Raw genomic sequence first — 10,929 nt, forward strand, 5'->3', positions numbered from 1 at the left:
GTTCATGCTGGTAGTATTGTTAGTCGAATTCTTTGTAACAGTCGACACCCCAATATTCAACACGGTTATCACTATTTGTACGTCTCTATTTACATATCATGATGGGACATGTGGCACAGTGTGTGATATTCTTTGAACTTTATCTCAATGCAATCAACAATGTCGTAAATATATGATTTTTGACTCGATGTTTGGGTAAGATAGGAAAAAGAAAGACGTCTTTTTCTAAATTTTTTTTATGGGTAACCGTAGCTTTATGGTAAGATGTCGAGGCGTGTTCGATAAAAAAATTCAAAATTTTAATATATAAATTTTTATTTTTTTTGAAAATTTAATTTAATTTCTTTATATATATATATATGCAAAAATAAAAACCCTAAAAATTAAAGAAATAATTTATGCAAAAGAAAAAAAAGAAAAAGAAAAGAAATGAAAAGAAAAGAAAAGAAAACGACGACCATTAACAATCATAGATTTTCCACATTTCAGCCTCCATATTTACAGGCATCCACCCTTATACTCCTTAGCTCCGCCTCCGCCTCCCTCGTCGGAGCTCTCCTCATCCACCGTCTTCTCCGGCGTCATCGCCGCCTCAATCTTCCAAAGACCCTCCTTCTACTTTCCAATCCCCAATTCTCTGTATCCGTCTCTGCTCAGAGCAATAAACACAAAGCGCTATGTCAGGTATGTACAGTACCAATTTCTCCCCGGCAAGAACTGCTTCGCCTCACATCAGAACCACTCCTGATGTCGACAGGTACCTCCTCTGATAACCCACTTTCGAGAATTTCCCTTTCTTCTTATTTTTGTTTCATTTAGATTTTTGAGTTTGCTCAGCTTGATTGAGTTGATTAATCGCTGATTAATTGTTGAATAATTAATTCTCCTTTCATTCTTTGTTCTTTAATCTCTAGTCAGTACTTGTCGGAGCTTCTGGCAGAGCATCAGAAGTTCGGCCCCTTCATGCAAGTTCTTCCGATCTGCAGCCGACTTTTGAATCAAGGTACTGTTCTTCTCTGAATTTTCGGTGTTCTGAATATCCTTTTTAGTGTTTTTGAGCTGCTTAGTTGTTGTGGAGATGTGTATTTGTATGTTTAGATCGGAACAGCTGGTGGATTTTGAGCTGCGTAACAGCGATTGCTCTCTTTGTTCTTGAGTTTGGCTGTTGAATTGTGGATATGTTAGTGATGGATCATTTATTTCACATTCTACACTCGGGTTTTAAGGGATTGTGTTTCTGGAGGCTTTGATCAATGATTAATCATCCTTTTTAAGTTTGTTTTTTTCTTGTTTTCCTTGTTTTCCTTGTGTGTTGATAGTAATTTCATCTCATCTTTGTTCATTTGTCATTTATTGTTTTTTCTCCCTTCATTACTTAAAAAGTTGAAATGGGTTGTTTTTTGTTTCTTATTCTGTGTTAGCCTATAATAAAAAAAGATTAAAAGTTAGAAATGTTTCTAAATATATAAGAATGAGAGTTCAAAAATATTATGAAATGCATATCCATTTCAAAACGAAGAGCAAGCAAGACAAATCAGTGAGTGAAAACACAATCGAACGAGCTCTTTTGTATTTGATTCAATTGATTCAAGCTGAGGGCTCGTGGCACTAGGCGTGACTGTGTGTTCGTATTTGTTGGGAAATGTCAAGTTAATCTAGCAGACACTTGCGTATTGGTAGCTTTTGTTTTGACTTGTGGTTTCTTGCCTTAGCTAACTTAATTCTTCTAAGACATGAGGTCCAAAGCTTTATACATACCCATTCTGGTGGATTTTTCTTCTTAAATGTTTTAGAGATATATTTTGTTTACACTGATTTCTTTTACAAAAAATCTCTTCTGGTGTATCATGCTCATTAACAAATATACCGTTAACAGACCAACATTGTCATGGCTAAGCATTTTCGAGTTTTTCTGTTATTCCAATTCGAGACTAGAAGAAATGAAAGTTAAGCCATTAAGTTTCGTTTAGAATGTTGTTAACAGTCAATATTTGACCTACTCATCAGTGGTGGAGGCTCAAATTCATGTTGACAATCTGCCCTTTGTTATATATATATATATATGCATTGGATCCATCTGGCCCGGAATCCAATGAACCGATGGTTAACCCTCTTTTTTTAGTGATTGCCAGAGAGAGAAGTTTGCGCTTTTTCCTTAGAAGAAAGGTCCTCAAAGCCTCTTCATTCCAATGAGAATGATGAAGAATCCAATAGCTCCTCTTAGGACCCACAATCATCGAGATTTGAGAAAGATTTGAAATCGGTGAGTGTTTGGGTCAGGTTGTGCGCACCTTGACTAAACTCACTGGCAACCGCTTGACTCTATTACGTTTGGTTGACATGAAAACTTGTAGGATATTTAATATTAAGAAGGTGCCCACTATGGATTGAACCCATTTCCTCTTATTTTTCAAGACCCTTGTGACCAGGAGGTCAACCATGATGGTTTTTTGTTAGTCACTTATAAGTTAATAAGATCTTAATCTTTGACATGAGAATTGAAGGCTGTGTGTTGAATTTGGAAAATCTTTGCAACTGAAGGTTAGCCACTTAAGGTCGTGAAGATCTGCAGTAGCTTAAGAAATCAATGCGTAGGAAATATGGTGCTGTTAACAGTTGTATATGCCTTTACTGGGACAAGATCTATTCTTTAGGTTGTCTTTGAGTTCTTAGGTTAAAAGTCGGTGCGACTACACTTCTGGAGACCTTCTTGGATTATTTTGCAAGTAATGTTCTAGGGGTCGAGCTTCAACCTCTATTTAAATTGCCAAATGAACGTCATCTCGCTCTTAGTCCCTTCCAAATTGATCTTATTACAAATTACAGTTTTTCCTACGTATTCTTGTTCTCTGTAGTTAATGCACAAACAGATTTCTATATATTTCTGCTTTTCAATTCCGTCCGTAACTTCTCACTGCAAGCACTTTCAATGCAGAGATATTGCGGGTTTCTGGAATGATGTCCAACCAGGGTTTCTGTGACCTCGATAGGCTTCGGCATAGAAGTCCTAGTCCAATGGCTTCTTCAAACCTTATATCTAATGTTAGCAGTGCAGGTTTGAGTGGCTGGAATGGTCTTCCTCAGGAGGTAACTACTGTTGCAAAATCGAAACTTATTTGTAACTGGCTCCTGATACTTGTTGATCTCATCATTTTGAGTCCAATTTTACTATCTGTTGATATAGAAAAACATATGCCATAATTATTACTTGATAGATTAAAGGTAACAGTGAAATACCCCCTCTGTGTTAGGCTTGTAGCTTTAGGGAAATCATTTTATTTTGTTTGTTCTCAATTTGACTGTGTAGTAATACATTTCATATACTTATTGAGATTTTGATTCTTTCATTTCTTCTCAATGAAAGTTCGGTTTTCAATTTAAAAAAGGGAGAGAATTTATTTGCACTCGTAAATGCACGTTATTTTACGTAAAAACAAATATGTTTCCACAATATGTTTTTTGTCGACGGCTGTTGACCTGAAAGATCTTGAGACTTCTGGAGTCATGCGACAGTGTTATTGATTATGAGAGGGTGAAACTTGCCTATGTTAAGATCTTATCGTCTTGAGCCCTTTACTAGCATTAAACATCCAATCTGGAAAATAATATCCCAATGTCTTCCTTCAAAAATAAAAGAAGTGAGAGAGAATTTCTTTGTGAGATCCTACATTGGTTGGAGAGGAGAACCAAGCATTCCGTATAAGGGTGTGAAAACCTCTCCCTAACAGACGCGTTTTAAAACCGTGAGACTGACGGCTATACGTAACGGGCCAAAGCAGACAGTATCTGCTAGTGGTGGGCTTGAGCTGTTACAAATGGTATTAGAGTTAGACACTGGGAAGTGTGCCAGCATAGACGCTGGGCCTCTAAGGGGGGTGGATTGTGAGATCCCACAACGGTTGGAGAGGAAAATGAAGCATTCATTATAAGGGTGTAGAAACCTCTCCTTAATAGATGTGTTTTAAAACTATGAGGCTGACTACGATACGTAACGGGCCAAAGCAGATAATATCTGCTAACAGTGAGATTGGGCTGTTACATGCTTTGACTTCTCCAAGTCGGGTCAAAAACTTATTCACAATTCTTGAGGATAATGTCTCACACTGGTTGCCCTAGTAGGTTCTCAACTTTAAAAATCAACTGAAAGCATCATCTATAACTCTGAAGAGCAGCCGTTTAGATGAATGCAAAGAATAACGATATAATTTATCATGCATTTATCCGTTCTAGTATGTGTAACGAATCTAGATAAACCCAACGTTTCTTGCAAAAGTTGGCCTCTTACTGCATCGTTATTCAAGATAATTACAAGAACACTTGAAGAATGTTTCAACTACATACAGATTACATTATGAAAATGTTTTTCCAGGTTATTTCTCTCATTTTCAATCATTTCCTTTTCGTTTGTAATCCCCCGATCGTTTCCCAGTCCTTTTATATGCTCATATAGAGAATTCTATTATGTTAATTTGTGCTCTGACCTGTTATTCTTAGTTTGTTTTTAAATCGTATTAAGATGCTAGAACCTTTTGAAATTTACAGCAGAGGTTAAGTAGACCCCCTGGGATGACAATGGACTGGCAAAGTGCACCTGCAAGTCCGAGCTCGCTCACAGTAAAGAGGATTCTACGTCTGGAAATACCTGTGGATACTTACCCCAATGTAAGTTCTGTCGAAGTATGAATGGCGTTCTATTTGCTGCGCGAACATATAAAAGAGTGGACATATTAATACGTGAAGTTTCTGTTTTTTGTGGACGTCAGTTCAATTTTGTAGGGCGGCTTTTGGGACCTCGTGGTAATTCCTTGAAACGGGTGGAAGTTACTACAGGTTGTCGTGTATACATTCGAGGGAAAGGGTCGATAAAGGATCCAGACAAGGTATTATAAGGATATTGCAATTTTAGTTTCATCGTATTTTATCGATATTGATTCAAATGATGGGTCTATCACGAGTCGAAACTATTGAATACATATTTTTTCTTCTCTCATTGGATTGTTGTTGTTCAACTTTTACATTATAAAGGAAGAGAAATTAAGGGGACGACCTGGCTATGAGCACTTGAACGAACCGTTGCATATCTTGATTGAGGGGGATTTACCAGTCAATATTGTTGATATAAGGCTCAGACAAGCACAGGAAATTATTGAAGAACTGCTCAAACCTGTGGTACGTTTTCAACGTTGGATTCGTTCTCGAGTGCTTTTATCACGTTTTTTGTTCTCAAAAGTATCATGTTTAGATAAGTGTTTTTTTTTTACCCAAGTAACTGTCACGGATGTTGAGGATTGTTGGGAGAGGAGTCCCACATCGACTAATTAAGAGGTTGATCATGTGTTTATAAGTAAGGAATACATCTCCATTGGTACGAGGCCTTTTGGTGAAACCAAAAGCAAAACCATGAGAGCTTATGCTCAAAGTGGACAATATCATACCATTGTGGAGAGTCGTGATTTTTAACATGGTATCAGAGTCATGCCCTTAACTTAGCCATGTTCATAAAATCCTCAAATGCCGGACAAAAAAACTGAGCCTCAAAGGTGAAGTCAAAAGTGACTTAGGTGTTGAACAGAAGGTGTACTTTGTTAGAGGGCTCCAAGAAGGAGTCGAGCCTCGATAAGGGGAGGTTGTTCGAGGGCCCCATAGGTCTAGGAGAGGCTCTATTGTGTACTTTGTTCGAGTGGAGGATTGTTGGGTGAGGAGTCCTACATCGACTAATTAAGGGGTTGATCATGAGTTTATAAGTAAGGAATACATCTTCATTGGTACGAGACATTTTGGGGAAACCAAAAGCAAAATCATGAGAGCTCATGCTCAAAGTGGACAACATTATACCTTTGTGGAGGGTCGTGATTTTTAACAACGGAAACTCCTTAAAAGCCCGAGTGTAGAACCAAATATTAGAGCGATTTGCCATCGAGCCATTCAAGGGATTATAATCGTACTTTTGCTGAACTTAAGCATAAAATTTAGTTGCAGCTTATTCACTTGTTTACTTCTTGTTTACCTCCTGATGCGCTCTCTTTTATTTGCCCTTATATTCTTTCACTTTTTCTACTTTCGGTTACGGTTACTCATCGAACAAAGTTGATATTTCTTTCAACGAACGATCGAACAAACTTCTGATTCTTTCAACATCTGAACCATCCACTTGCAGGACGAGAGCCACGATTACATTAAGAGGCAGCAGTTACGCGAACTCGCAATGCTAAACTCGAGCTTCCGAGAAGAAAGTCCAGGACCTGGTGGTAGTGTCTCTCCATTCAATTCAAGTGGAATGAAACGTGCCAAAACAGGTCGTTAAGCGCTCACATCATTCTCTACCCTAAACAATTTCCACCCCAGTCCAGAAATTCGGTCACTCGTATACCTCAAAGTGAATCACAACCAACCATGTGACATTGCTACAACCACGAGAAAGAGGAGAGCCTAACTCGAGTTCCCGGTGAGCGTTCTGCTGGCTTTTTCTGTGTTTCTTTAATATTTTTGACAGAAAAGACTTGAAAAAGAAAATAAAAGAGAGGGTGAAAGAAAACAAAAAAAGTGTTAGTATCAGTAGGGAATTCTCATGTTGAGTGTAGGTTTGAATAGGTCAGTTTTTGCAACAAAGTTATATATTCATTGGATTTATTCTTGTGTTAGTGACTGCTGAGGAGTGTGTAGTTTCTACATTATTGATGAACAAACATGAAGAACATTAGGAAGTGATGATGTTGTACTGTTTGATATCTGTTAGGGTATTGTATGCAATGTCAATGTCAATGTCAATGTCAATTATATATTTGGTGCTACTCGGTGGTTTGTGTTTGCTATCAGTTTCATAATAGATTCTTCCTTTTTGTCTATCATTTTGTGAAAAAGTTGCAAATATATGCCTTGATTACTTGACTTTTCGGTGTCGGGTTTTCGATATGCTCCTCTTTGGTTTATTCTTTCGAGTATTAGGGGTGTAAGTGGGTCGGTTTGGATTAGTTTTTGTATAATGTTGAAGTTGAACTGATATATCGGTTTGAGGAATATGGTCGCCTTTTTGAAAAGTTGGTTGAACGGGTTGAATTTGATCGATGAACTAGCAAAGCTAAAGCTAGTAGATATTGAGCAATTTTATCGAGATTGAGTTGATTAACTTGTATCTCGAAAGTTATTTCTGTAACGACCACACCTTTCCATTAAAAAATAAGGTCGTTACTGAGTATGGAGAATCTTTTAAAACAATTTGCTGAAACGTTCATACAAATTTCATCTTATTCCCAACATTCTAAATAAAATTTCAAACCAAGCGATTCTTAGAGAGTAGCAAGGTTTGACACCCTTCGACCGAAACTAGAACGCATGTTTCTCCATAAGCTTAGAAGCAAGTCAAGCGGTAAGAAAATCTATATCTATTGAGTGCTTGTTTTTTCATGATCTTGTTTGCTTCGATATGTGATATCCGAGACTTTTTCTTTCTCAAGTGGGTATGAGATATCCCATATGCGATCCGAGATGCGCCGCTTTCCAAACATGTTATATTACTTAATCTCTATGTTATTTCCGTCTTCCTAAGCTACCTTTTCTTTTGTAGGACTTAAAAGGGACTCTCATGGCCATTTTTCTTATTACATCGTTTTCGATCATATAATTCCAGCCTAAGGGGTCAACCAAGTGGCTTCTACGAGGAAAGTTACAAATTTCTAAGCTTTTGTATGATAAGACAAAGTTGCAAACAGAGTTCTACTTTGCTTGAAATTTTATCTTTTTTGGAAGTATATAAGAAATAGTTTCGTAAATGAATACATACATATATATATATAAAAGAAAAACGTATTCCACGTGCATTTTTTTGTAACAAAAAAGACGGATTTGAACCAGCGACCTAAGGATGGCTTTGAGAATATTTCTCCCACTACAGTCCTCCGCTCTACCAACTGAGCTAAGGTCGGATTTTCCTATTAAAATAAAAAGTATAACAAAAAAAATATTTTTTCTACTTAAAAAGAAAAGGAAAAAAAAAAATATTTTGACGTGAAACCCGCCACCTAAGAATGACTCCTTGACCAGTTACCTAAATTTGACTTTAAGAATATTTGTCTCACTACTAGAGATGTCCACATCTCGCCCCTGTAGAGACTAGCTTCGAACAAAGTAATCTTCAAAAATATATTCTCATACCGTCCTCTATCAAGTCAAATTTTTTATTAAGTATTTTTTTTAATAAAAATAGTGTTTTTACCCAATATATATATATATATATTAAAAATTAAATAATTAAAGATTTATGGACTTAAAATAGAGAAAGTAGTGAATATTAGAACAATTAATTAATTAATTAATTAATAGAGTAACATTTTCCAGCCAATTATAAAATATAATTGCTTTAATAATTTTAGTTTGTATATTTTGGAAATATCTGTATAATTTTAAAAAATGACAAGAAAAAAAAACTAAAAGTTAAATTATAAAATATTAAACAAATTTATATTTGCGTTATAAAAAAAAAAAAAACCATATATACGTATGATAAGTCAAAATTAGAGATAAAGTTTTATTTGGTTACGAATTTTATTTTCAAAAGAAAACAATCTCATTTTGGATGTTAATAAGAAATGAAAAAAAGAAAAAAAACGAAAAGGAAAAGAAACGAAAAAACGTAATAAAACGTTCCGACCTGCCGGATTCGAACCAGCGACCTAAGGATGGCTTTGGAATATATTACCACTACAGTCCTCCGCTCTACCAACTGAGCTAAGGTCGGATTTGCTTTGCCTAATCGGTTGATAATATTTAATACTAAATATTGTATCGTTAGGGTTTACAGAGAGAGAGAGAGAGAGAGAAGAAAAAAGCGAAACAGAGATTTAACTGCTGACGATTAACGCCTCTTCTCTATATATATACATTCCTCAGTTCAACAGTACCGTTCTTCACCCGTTTCCGCCACCAACTCCTCCCTCCCTTCTCCTCTCCATTTTTGGCTGCGCCAATTCACCTTCTGTCGTGATTCTTCTCTTTTTCAAGGTAATTCCAGTCTCCCATCATTTGTTTTCGTGTGTTTTATGTTGATCGTGTGATCCCTGTTCTGTATTGCCTCTTTCTCCCCCATTTTGATCCATTTTCCGCTTCAGATCTGGTGAATACTTGTTGAATTTGGTTGTTTTTGTTTTTCTGAATCTGTGTTTGTTGTTTGTTTTTTCAGCTTTCAGGAATTGGGTGCGTTTGTTTTTTTGAGGGATTTCTTTTGTGGAACTATGGCGTCCATGGCTCAGCTGCATTGCTCTGTTCGTCCTAGGGGTTATTATAATGTTCCCCGTAGTCATGCTTATAACGATCCTCCGGCTTTCTCTTTTCTGTCTAATTCGTCGGCGGTAGAATCGAGGAGTCGATCTCTTTCTCTTTTTATTGCGGACTTAACGAGGTCTAGGTTTTTGGTGAAATCTGAACTCTCTCTTGCTGGTGGCGACGGTGGAAATGGCGTTGGCCGCGGTGGAGGAGGTGGCGGCGGTGGTGGTGACAGTGGTGGTTGGAGCGATGATCGGGCTGATGGGGATGATTCGTCGAGTTTTGGAGTGTTTGGATTGTTTCTTCAAGGGTGGAGAACTCGAGTTGCTGCGGATCCACAGTTTCCTTTTAAGGTACTCATGGAGGAACTGGTTGGTGTGAGTGCTTGTGTTCTTGGAGACATGGCATCCCGCCCGAATTTCGGTCTCAACGAGCTTGATTTCGTCTTCTCCACCCTTGTTGTCGGATCTATATTGAATTTTACTCTCATGTATCTGTTGGCTCCCACTGCATCAGCTGGTGTAGCAGCCAAACAGCTTCCTGCAATCTTTGGAAGCTGCCCCACGAGTCACATGTTCGAACCTGGTGCTTTCACGGTCTTAGAACGATTGGGAACCTTGGTTTACAAAGGAACTGTCTTCGCCACGGTTGGACTAGCAGCTGGGCTCGTAGGAACTGCACTCTCAAATGGCTTGATCAAGCTGAGGAAGAAGATGGATCCTGAATTCGAGACGCCAAACAAGGCACCTCCCACATTGTTGAACGCCATGACATGGGCAATTCACATGGGGGTCAGCAGTAACTTGAGATACCAATCTTTGAATGGACTCGAATTCGTGTTGGCCAAGGGGCTTCCCCCTCTGGCATTCAAGAGCTCCGTGGTGGTGTTGAGATGTTTGAACAACATTCTCGGGGGAATGTCGTTCGTGATCCTCGCAAGGATGACGGGATCACAGAGCGTCGAGGAAGCTAAGCCAGCAGCACTGGATTTGGACGCCGCTGATACTAAAGAGAAGCTGTTGGAAGGGGATAAAGATGAGGAGTTAAAGTAAGGTATGGTATCATTTTTGGCTTTGTTTCCATTGTTAATATAAGCTCCCAATGCTCTTTGACTTAGGGATCAGTTTACTTTGCATGTAACAATAAGAAGCTCAAAGTGTTGTGAGATCTCTTTATGAACTGTTAGGTATTACTATGAGGCTTTGCTGATAGTTTTCATGGAACTTGAATGAGTTTGTTGGCCAAATGTGTCTATTTTTGCTTGAGCTTTCTCTGGGTTAGAGTTATTGATGCACATCAGACTTCTTCATCACTAATTTGTTCATAAAGTTCTTCTGGATTTGGGTTTTTTAATGCTTACTCTGAACGTTTGTTTTAAGTTTTAAGGCAATAAACCCTTTTTTTGTTCTTTCTTTGTTTCTGTACAAATCTTTTAGAAGATTAAGGCTAAAATTGAGAATTTCAAAGCCCAAGTTGAGAAAAAAAAGAAAAAAAACTCAAAAGATTATGAACTATTGTACTATCTAACAACCGCACCTAAACAACCATAGAGTACACTTGTTCTGATCCAACAAACAAGTTAGTAGTAAAAAATTTGAACTTTATAGACGAGCACACTTGTTCTGATCCAACAAACAAGTTAGTAGTAAAAAATTTGAACTTTATAGACGA

At 37.5% G+C, this 10,929-nt stretch overlaps 2 protein-coding genes and 1 non-coding gene across 4 annotated transcripts; 2 read left to right on the top strand and 1 right to left on the bottom strand.

Annotated features, from left to right (window-relative positions):
- Positions 1 to 451: 451 nt before the first annotated feature.
- On the top strand, positions 452 to 6,791 carry LOC111432543 (KH domain-containing protein At3g08620-like). 2 transcript variants are annotated; one of them, XM_023069475.1, is made up of 7 exons: positions 452 to 757; positions 915 to 1,003; positions 2,936 to 3,087; positions 4,546 to 4,662; positions 4,764 to 4,880; positions 5,026 to 5,169; positions 6,158 to 6,791. In XM_023069475.1, the coding sequence occupies exons 1-7, from the start codon at positions 678 to 680 to the stop codon at positions 6,302 to 6,304; spliced, it is 846 nt and encodes a 281-aa protein (XP_022925243.1). In that variant the 5' UTR covers positions 452 to 677; the 3' UTR covers positions 6,305 to 6,791. The 2 variants fall into 2 exon arrangements, with proteins under 2 accessions (XP_022925243.1, XP_022925242.1); XM_023069474.1 differs by having other exon boundaries at positions 453 to 757; positions 4,543 to 4,662.
- Positions 6,792 to 8,641: 1,850 nt separating this feature from the next.
- On the bottom strand, positions 8,642 to 8,734 carry TRNAY-GUA. The gene is made up of 2 exons: positions 8,698 to 8,734; positions 8,642 to 8,677 (listed from the first exon to the last, which is right to left on the bottom strand). It is a non-coding gene; the product is annotated as a tRNA-Tyr (tRNA).
- A 132-nt stretch (positions 8,735 to 8,866) lies between these two features.
- On the top strand, positions 8,867 to 10,608 carry LOC111432542 (protein RETICULATA-RELATED 3, chloroplastic-like). Its single transcript, XM_023069473.1, has 2 exons — positions 8,867 to 8,997; positions 9,176 to 10,608. Exon 2 carries the CDS (start codon positions 9,228 to 9,230, stop codon positions 10,308 to 10,310), a length of 1,083 nt encoding a protein of 360 aa, XP_022925241.1. The 5' UTR covers positions 8,867 to 8,997; positions 9,176 to 9,227; the 3' UTR covers positions 10,311 to 10,608.
- The last annotated feature ends 321 nt before the right edge of the window (positions 10,609 to 10,929 follow it).

Source organism: Cucurbita moschata, unplaced genomic scaffold (genome assembly GCF_002738365.1).
Source record: "Cucurbita moschata cultivar Rifu unplaced genomic scaffold, Cmos_1.0 Cmo_Scf00038, whole genome shotgun sequence".
In the NCBI taxonomy this organism is placed as follows: Eukaryota; Viridiplantae; Streptophyta; class Magnoliopsida; order Cucurbitales; family Cucurbitaceae; genus Cucurbita; species Cucurbita moschata.

Excerpts from the sequence above, each read along its gene's own strand:
- LOC111432543 (XM_023069474.1), top strand. The coding sequence starts at position 678 with ATGTCAGGTATGTACAGTACCAATTTCTCCCCGGCAAGAACTGCTTCG. Across the intron at positions 1,004-2,935 it reads CAGCCGACTTTTGAATCAAG|AGATATTGCGGGTTTCTGGA; the intron begins GTACTGTTCTTC and ends CTTTCAATGCAG. Across the intron at positions 5,170-6,157 it reads AAGAACTGCTCAAACCTGTG|GACGAGAGCCACGATTACAT; the intron begins GTACGTTTTCAA and ends ATCCACTTGCAG.
- LOC111432542 (XM_023069473.1), top strand. The coding sequence starts at position 9,228 with ATGGCGTCCATGGCTCAGCTGCATTGCTCTGTTCGTCCTAGGGGTTAT.